This window comes from Cornus florida, unplaced genomic scaffold, assembly GCF_030987335.1.
Source record: "Cornus florida cultivar Cherokee Brave unplaced genomic scaffold, ASM3098733v1 CherokeeBrave_3.0.0_Hap2_Chr10, whole genome shotgun sequence".
Taxonomy (NCBI): Eukaryota; Viridiplantae; Streptophyta; class Magnoliopsida; order Cornales; family Cornaceae; genus Cornus; species Cornus florida.
Window position 1 is genome coordinate 16892705 of NW_026775580.1, and position 9419 is coordinate 16902123.

Consider the following 9419-nt stretch of genomic DNA (forward strand, 5'->3'; position numbering starts at 1 on the left):
CACACTAAAAAATTCCAACAAAAAAAATAAAAAATAAAAGTAATTTGCACTGTTTGGATACAACTTTGATATTGTTTGGGCAACGACACTCCTAGATTTGATATAGATGACAAAGACATCCCAAACCAATGTAAATTGGCATTACTACATGTGAATTAACCAATTTAAATTATGAAACTACCATATTGACCTTTCTAAACATATGAAATAACAAATTTTGCCACAAATTCCCCTTACCTTTCCCGTTTCTCCCTTCCCCCACCAAACAGTATAACACTGCCACCACCTCTTGACCATCATCGCCACCACCTCTTCCTCCTTCATTTCTTCTCCATTTCTTCTCTTTTCGTACACACACACACACAAATATAAATATGTATATACACATATAGACAGGCACGCACAGACCACACCACTTTCCACAACCACATCACCTAATAAACCCGCAGTGATGAGCAAGGAGAAACGAAACTGCCAATAATGGACCAGCGAGCTCGAAACGTACCGGCAATGTTCAATGACGACACCGACGGGATTTACCGGCAAGGAATGGACCGCAGGCAGCAAAAGAGGATGTTCGGCGAGACTTTACCCGGCGAGAAAACGAGCAAGGTTGACGTCTGAACACTGAGCCAGCCAAGACGGAACGCCGGCGAGCACTGAAATGTCCGGAGGGACTCGGACGGAACGATGAGGAGGGTAGGATGAGGTAGATGAAGCTTTTGTGATTGACGGGAAAGGGATTTAATCGAACGACGGAGGCGATGACCTCTTGAATAGAGAGTCGGGTGAGGTGGGTCCCGTGAGCATACTTGTGGTTAGAATACTTGCCAACGACGAGGACAGAGCGGGAGATGTTAGCACCGGTCTGGTCTGTGTATAACGAGACAGTGGACCACTGGTCAGAGGGGAAGGGGGCGGCACGATGGAAATGGAGAGGAGGAAGTCTTCGATGAGGAGTTGCTGAGGTGGAGACCATTTGCCGTACCAGATGAGGTAAATGTTGATCGGAGAGGAAAGAACTGGGCACATGAGGTATCAAAGGTTGACAAGTTTTGATTAGCCCTCGAATTTCTTGGTGGGATTTGGTGAGTTTGGGACTGAAGTAAAAATGGGGTTGAAGGTCTAAATCTTGATGATTCAAAGAGTCCATCAAAAATCAAGGAAAAATTACGTACGTTTCATAATTAGGTGTCTTAGTCCAATTTACCAAACATCAGATTGAACCACATTCTCCCGAGTTGTAACTACCCATTTTTAACCCAAACCTGAGGTGGGGGGCAAAAAAATCTTTTTCCGTAGTCCCAACAATCCATTTCCCGACCGAATCTTCCAGAGATTCCTCTTATTTTAGTTTTAGAATAATTTTTATTCTATTTTGACTAAGCCCCGGGGGAATTAATACTGTTCACCATATGCTAAGCAAGAACAACGAGAATCAACCTCATAAAAATAAACCAATTTGTATTTAAAACGACAAAATTACCTAAAGATGGAGTTAAGTGTTCATATCAATACGAGTTCATGGGAACATACTAATCAAGAAACTCGAAAACACATAGAGATAGAGAGAGAGAGGGTGCCATGGTCGATCACACCAGAACCTCTACAGAAGAAAAACTTGGTTTAATCCTTGACCTTGAAGCTTTGCATCTCTTGCTCATGATATAGGGCTTGACTAGCGGAAGTACAAATATCTTACTTCCTGCCTTTTTTGGAGACAGCTTTCCCTGGTTTTCGTGCTCCACGCTTTCTGCTGGAACTAGTTCCAGAGTTGATTGGTGCGCTTTGGGCACAATGAACAGGCAGACGATGCCCAGGAACCAAAGCAGGGAACCCAACAGCAGGGATTCTGCATAATACCCAAAGTCAATACAACCAATTAACAGAACAATATGATATATGAAAATCCCAAATTAAATACTCCGTAGCACCAAGATTTAAAAAAAAAAAAAAAAAACCCAGAGTTTTATTGTGGCCTAATGAAGTGTACCAAGCCTTTCTTATTTGCAGGTCTAATCTATCCATGCAGCTAAAGACGAGACTAATGCCTACAATAATAATCAAGATACTTTGAAGTCAATGAGCAAGAAACTCCACCAATGCCTCACCATGATCTACGGGGCATTATGAACCCCCACTAATAATAATAATAAGAATAAGAATAAGAATAATAAAAGCTTTAACCTAAATGCACTAAATGGGTGGATCAAACAATTAAAAATCCAATTTCCCAACTTAAGAGCCCAATATGGCTTTCTCATACCTCCTAAAATAGAGAAGTAAATTTAGCTGTAAACCATATGTTTATTTTTATTTCAAGTGTCCACGCGATGGATAGCTGCGGAATTTTGTATGTGGGCTGTGTTGTGGGTTCCTTTATGGGGAAGGGAGTACTCGGGTGGGGTAGCTTCTGGTCAGCAGATAAGCTACTTCCAAACAGTCGCAAGCTTGGGACAGTCAACAACAGGTTATGGTTCACCAGTCCATAAAATTCCAAGATAAGCTCCAATCCAAAGATCAAACTAGTTTGAACAATCACAAAGACATCTCAACTGGGCTAAAGAATAATTGAGGTACCATTAGTAGTACCAAAACATGGACAAATAAAACTATTCCCAAGTAATGGCCAAAGTTAGCAGAAGTTGCATCGGCTCCAGCAGGTTCTTCATTTAAAAATGGATAATAAGTCAAAATAGGAAAAACTCAGGTTTATAGGACGCTGAATTCCAACTAATTAAGCCAAATCTTAATACTTAAGGCAAACACAACAATAAAAAAGGCAGTACCCTCATAAGTGGAGTATTGATAGGGCAAGACTATTGGCTCTATTTTTTGCACAAGTTGACTACGCTTAGACTTGAACTTGCACAAAGAGAGAGAGAATATATAGATATCAAAAAAAGAGAGAGAAATAATATATAGATATCATAAAAAAACTGTCTAATTTGCCAATTGCAGAATTTTCCTAAGGTTGAAATTGAAGTGTCAAGGAAGAAGATCTGATACCAAAAACTGAACCCAAAGGTTTCAAGTGTTGAATGAGACTTGAAATATGTCCAAGGCAAACAGAAAGTGCATTAACAATTACTGATTTGGTTAACTGTATCAACGAATTAGTTCAGCAGATGGAAAAAGTTCAAATGTAACTACAAAATAGCAAATGGAGTTGTGGGAGACGAGAAACTCCTAACCATTTGCTTGACGGAGAACAAATCTAATACTGAATTAAAATATAACCTCATGGGTAATGATAACAAATGAGGAATAAGGGGCAGATTCCTTTGTACATGACCAGTCTCCTATCTCCTAAACTTAGGGTTTGTTTAGTGTCGATTGTAACACTAAGTGGGAACTAAGAATGCCTGCAAAAAAGCCTCACCAAACTCAAAACCTAGCTAGATATAAGTCATAGCTACACGGTAATAATCTGACTGAACTCCTGCTTCAGCCAATCTAGAAGAGATTGAACAGACCAAGAAACTAAAATCACCCAAATTAACCCCAATAACAACATAAAAGGAATAATGAAGAGAGCTGGTTTTCGTTTCCTACCCAATAAGAGCACAGCAGACTCCTGCTTTGGCATGGTAGCATCAACGGCCTTTATATTCTGCAAGGAAATGCGTAATGCTTGATTTTCAGCAAAACAGCACTGAAGCAACATCCCCAACCTCTTGCATTCTGCTTCGAAGTACCTACTCTTCATCTCCAAGTCCCTCACATAAATTTTCTTCCTCTCTCTTGATCTCACAGCAGCATCCCTGTTTCTCAATTGCCTAGAGAACAAGAAGAAGGGGAATATCAAACATTCATTTACAAAATCATAATATTGTTTATTGACATATAAAAAGCAAATTTCCAATCTCCTTGTGAAATAATCTTCTTAACAGGATTTGCCAACAGTATAACCAATAATCCAAAGGAACCAAGAGTTAGTTAAAGATAAAAACTTCCAAAGATATTCATTCACTTAGAACAACAGAATTTTGTTCCCTACCACACATAAAAAGCAGTATAATTTCCTTATAGTGGATACAGGACGAAACAAAACTCCCCATCTAATTTTAAATTTTCTTTTTCACATTAAGAATTCAAAGGGACCAAGAATGTCCTACCAAAAATAAACATTCAAAAATGTTCTACCAAAAATAAACATTCAAAAATGTTCAAGCTGAAATAAGAGGCACACAGAACACAAACTTTGTCAATAATTATAACGCTACAAACCTAAAAGCTGAACAGAAGAAAGGCACTGAAGAGAAGAACAAAGCAACAAATAAAACAGACAAAGAATGTCCTCAAGCTGAAATAAGACATACAGATAATTATTATAAAGTTAAAAACCCTAAAAACTGAATTGAAGAATAAGCAATAATTTCAGTACCTTTTCCGCTTCTTGCTGTTCAGGTCATCACCATCTCCATTGTTTTCCTCCTCCCGCGTTTCTCCAAGTTTCTCCTTCTCATCCTCCTCCGAAGTATCCGAATTCTTCCCATCACAAACATCACCGGCTGGATCGGACTCAAATTCAACAGGCGATTCAAAAACTATATTCGAATTCTTCCAAACAGAAACATCACTTGATCGATCGGACTCAACAGGCGAATTCTTCTCATTAAAAACATGACCCAATCGATCGGACTCAACAGGCGAATTCTTTTCAACAGAAACATCACCGGATGGATCCGTCTCAACAGGTGAATTCTTCCCATAAGAAACATCACCTGATCGATCGGACTCAACCGGCGATTCAAGAAGAAAATCCGACATATAATCAATCGAAGATTCGAGATTCGGCTGTTCTGCAACGACCCTATCGTCGTCGTCTTTCATCAACAAGTGCTCGACATCGCTGAACCACGAGGAAACCGGATCTGAAGACCGAATCGCGACCTCCCCGGCCGACCCATCAGCCGATAGATCGGAGAGGAAAAAAGGGTCGAACATTGGATCATCAAGAAAATTTCCAAAATCAATATGAGTGCTCAATGTTTCGCTTTGTGGGACTCCATAATCATCCATTTAGATGAGATTTAAAATTAGGGCTCTATTCTAATAAAAAGAAAACGTAGTAGTACTAGTATTTACAGAGTTACAGAAGACAGCCGATTTAGAAGATGAAAAGAACTGAGATAACGCGGTTTCTTCGAGGGTAAGGAAAAGCGAATCCTCCGAGAAATTTCCTCTCAAATATAATGACCATGTCCGAGTAACACGTCATTCAGCCAATAGGATTTTTTTTATTTTTTTACCTTTTTTTTTTATAGAATAAAAAAGAGTGACCTCTCTTGTCAGGTATGAGGTGACATAAGCCCCGACTATTCAAGTAGGTAAGTACTCCCACAGTCCTAAAATTAGGAGTGGGTAAAAAAATTCGCAAATCTGTGAATTCACAGACTCTCGGTGACGAATTTAAACATTTTGAATCCATAGTTGTTGGATCCAATAATTGATTAGTCTGTCAAAAATTCAATTCGATACGTGAATTGGACTATTCGTAAAATATATATATATAATATATATACATAATATTAATGTTATAGAAATATATATATATATATATGGAACTCCAAACTAGGGAGAGAAAGTGAGATATATATAATATTAATATTATAAAAATATCAATATCAGTGGCCACCGCACTGACTTATCAAGTAAAACCTAAATCATAACTAAAGAAGAGCAAAGAGAAGCCGTCGCCTCACCCCTCTCCTTCGGTTCTTCGATCTGCTGCCCGTCTCCTTCACCAAATCAAAACCTAGCATTTTCCTCACCTCTCTTCTTGACTTCTTCTGATCTTCATCGTAAAGATGTTATGCTACAGGTACACATATATTATCCATATGTGTTTATGAATTGGGTAAATGTGAATTTTTGTTATGGAAAAACTGTTCTTTTGGGATTTGAAATATCGGAATTTTGGGCTCGAATTTAAGAAAAATAGTATGCTTGAAAACTCTCATGACAATGTTTCTTCAATACCTGGTCAACTTGAAGCAATCACGAAAAAACTGCTAGTATATTATTTTGATATATGATGCATAAATTGGTAGATTATGATCAATTAGTGTTTATGAGTAGTGAAGTGCATGTCTATTTATTTTATCTTTTTTTAGCAAGGCAAGGATCCATTAATTCTGAAAATTTTAAGTTTATGGTTTCCTTCAGGTAATGGTATTTTGGTTATACGACCAGTAACTATTCTAATTTGTTATTAGGATGATTTAGGAGTATGGGAAAACATTTCCGTAATGCTGTTTTGGATCCCAAAATTGTGAAAGCAAACTACAAATTAATTGTTATAACACTTGTTTGGAAGATGATACAGCGCTGTTTATTCTTAGGGTAAATTTTATCCATTTTTTTCTGAGGTTTGTATAAATTATATACAAACCAGGAATTATATTGATGGCCCTAAAGTCCGCGGATTGGATCCGATTCGATCCGTCATTTTACAAATCCGATCCGATCCGATCCGTGAGCTAACGGATTGGTGGCGGATTCAAAATCTTTCAATCCGTTGCGAGCGGATCGGATTAGAATTGATGCCTAATCCGATCCGATCCGTGGCTACCCCTACCTAAAATACTCTGTTAGTGTTATGGTTTCTTTGAGAGCATCTTCAATGTACTCTCTAAAAATTAGACTTTTCAAATTTGTCACATTAGCAATTTTTAATAGGCACATAAGCATTTTTCATCACTTCAGGATTTTAGAGTTTTCAAATTTTAGATATCGCATATATTTCAATGGTGCATTTTTGCTCTTTAAAAATTTTAATATTTTAATATTTTTAAATTTTAAAATAAAATTTGAAAACGAAAAAAAATCCCTAAACTTTTTTTTGCCCAAAAAAGCCTTTAAGGCACTGTTTGGCTGACACAAACAGTGCCTTTATAGCTCTTTGGTTCAATTATTTTGAGGAAAAAAAAAAAAAATAAAAAAATCAAAGTAAGTCAAAAATATGAATTTTAGCTTTTATTTCAGCCAAACATGCCCTTAGAAACAGTGTTTTGGCCTGAATTTAAAAAATAAAATAAAACAAAAATGGGCCCACAAAAAGTGAGCCCAATCGCCTTCCCAATCTGGCTTCCTGGTGACCTTCATCAAGAGCCTAAATTTGGGGCCCAATTTTCCCATATTCCATTGGAACATGTAATCTCAAAAAGCTACTCCATTTTCGCAAAAATAGAGCACTGATGTAATGTTTCCAAATTTTACCATTTTTTATTTTATGAATTTTTCTGTTTTTGCGAAAGCATTTTCGTCCTTTATCGTTTTACGTAACAAACACCATGTGGTGTGCCGGGTGTGTTCGAGAGTTGGTTGGGGCATTCAATTGAGTTGAGGACTCTTCGAAATACACCGGTTGCCATTTTGGTATTTTTCAATTTTTCGGACCGGAAAGTCTCATGTGGGACCCGCTACCTGAACTGTTGCGTGCAGGAGTTTTGTTTGGGTCCAGTTACACCTCATTTATTTTGTTTTATGTGTTTTATGAGGTTATGAATTATTAAGTATATATATATATATATATATATATATATATATATATATTGGTGGTAAAAATTAAAAAGAAAAAAAAAGATTTTTTTTTTTAAAGTGGGACCCACCAATTTTTGGTTTTGTGGCCAAAAGGCCAACTTTGGCCTCTTATTTTCTCTCCCTCACTCTCTCTCTCGGCACCAGATCCTCTTCCCCTCTATTTATTTTATTTTATTTTTTTTTCTCAAACTTCCAAGCTTGATTAATCTTCAACCACTTGGAGCTTTTGGGTGCCGTTTGCGACAAAACGAAGAGCACGGCGAGATTTACGTGTGAGTACAAACAATTTCAGCTTTTGGCCTCCCCTAGGATTTCGAATTTGAAACCCATTTTGAGGGTTTATCTACAAATTTGAGGTAGGGGTTTTTAATTCATGGTCTTCTTATACTTTTATGAATTTATTTCTTATAAATTGTTTAATTGCATGCTTAATTAGTAAAAGTTCTTGGAAATTGCTTAAATGCCGTATATGAAATTGTGACAAGGTGTTAATTGATTATATTATATTTAAGCATGTTTATGTGAAATAAAGTTGTGATTTGTATGCTTAAATTGTTAGAAAAAAATGCGGAATGAAAACATGAGTTGTGTATTTTAGTAATTTATTTGTAAAAGCATGTGGGAACTTTATGGTTGAATTTATGAAATGAAGCATGAAGCATTCATGCATCCATTGGGAAAGAAAAAAAAAAAAGTTTTAAAATAAATGAAATTATTTTTGGGAAAATATATTCAAAGGTGTTTGCGAAAACCGGACGCCTAGGAGGCGTCTAGTGGTCCATGTTGTTAGTGTTGTCTAGAAGGGAGTATGGTTGAGCTTACTAGGCCGGATGCGACGCCTTGGAGGTGCCTTGTGGTCGTGAATAGTTAGTCAACCCTCCATTTGTGACGCCTTGGAGGTGCCTTGGGTCGGATTACACTAACAGTTTGGAAGTTGAAACGGAAATGTTATGGAAATGGGGAGCGACATTTGCATAACATTGCACTTCATGACATTGTGGAAAATTTGTGATTGGTTGACATTTGCTACATACTTATTGTTGTAGTTGAGAATATGTATTCCCCATGGTATAACCCCGTTCCTTTTTACCCATTCTTTGTGTAGAATGCACATGGATATAAGAAGTGGTCTTAAACGCTTCCTACTGAGCTTATGCTCACCCCATTATTTTAATCATTTTTCAAGATACGGAAAAGAGGTGGCGGATGACGATCCATCACAAATCTAGACGTGATTGGAGATCTATTTTATTTTGCTAACTTTTGTATTAGAATTCTAATATTTTGTAAATGTAAGTTTAACTGTTTTGTGAAACTTTAGTTTAATTGGTATAATGTTGTAAGTTATGGACTTTTAAATTTGAGCTACATTTATGGACTGTGACTTGATGTAACTAAGGTGTGTTCTTTGTTTGGATGAGATGGAGGAACGAGACTTTTTATATGAATGTAATCATTTTGGGAATATAATATAATAATTTTATTATGCGTTGGGACAGAATATGTTAGTGTTGGGACAGAATATGTTAGTTTTAAGGCCTAGTGAGGCCATTGCATTTTAATGTATTTCAACAAGTTGTAAAGGGATTTTTTCTGCTGAGGTCATGCCGAAATTTTATATATTTTATTATTATTATTTTGGTATCTTTTTGGGTCGTTACAAAGTTGGTATCAGAGTAATGGTTTGAATACCATTTGGACGACGGGTAGAGGCCTACTTGGGATTGCATGGGGAAGTTGAACTGCATGATTATGTGCTACGTGTTAAAGTGTTTAAATGTTTGAAAAGCATGCCTTCTTGTTTACTTGCTTACCTGTTTATTTGCTTATGTGATTACATGCTTACGTGTTTACAATTTTGAAAGCATACC

At 36.9% G+C, this 9419-nt stretch overlaps 1 protein-coding gene and 1 long non-coding RNA gene across 2 annotated transcripts; one reads left to right on the forward strand and one right to left on the reverse strand.

Moving 5' to 3' along the window:
• Nucleotides 1–1438: 1438 nt before the first annotated feature.
• On the reverse strand, nt 1439–5178 carry LOC132277289 (bZIP transcription factor 60). The gene is made up of 3 exons (XM_059779105.1): nt 4388–5178; nt 3556–3779; nt 1439–1852 (listed from the first exon to the last, which is right to left on the reverse strand). The coding sequence occupies exons 1-3, from the start codon at nt 5023–5025 to the stop codon at nt 1593–1595; spliced, it is 1122 nt and encodes a 373-aa protein (XP_059635088.1). The 5' UTR covers nt 5026–5178; the 3' UTR covers nt 1439–1592.
• A 418-nt stretch (nt 5179–5596) lies between these two features.
• LOC132277775 (uncharacterized) lies at nt 5597–9034 on the forward strand. The gene is made up of 2 exons (XR_009471043.1): nt 5597–5827; nt 8654–9034. It is a non-coding gene; the product is annotated as an uncharacterized LOC132277775 (long non-coding RNA).
• Nucleotides 9035–9419: the final 385 nt, after the last annotated feature.

Coding starts and splice junctions, on each gene's coding strand:
- LOC132277289 (XM_059779105.1), bottom strand. CDS start 5,025: ATGGATGATTATGGAGTCCCACAAAGCGAAACATTGAGCACTCATATT. Junction 3,780..4,387: donor AACAGCAAGAAGCGGAAAAG/GTACTGAAATTA, acceptor CTTGTTCTCTAG/GCAATTGAGAAACAGGGATG. Junction 1,853..3,555: donor GTCTGCTGTGCTCTTATTGG/GTAGGAAACGAA, acceptor GGTATTATGCAG/AATCCCTGCTGTTGGGTTCC.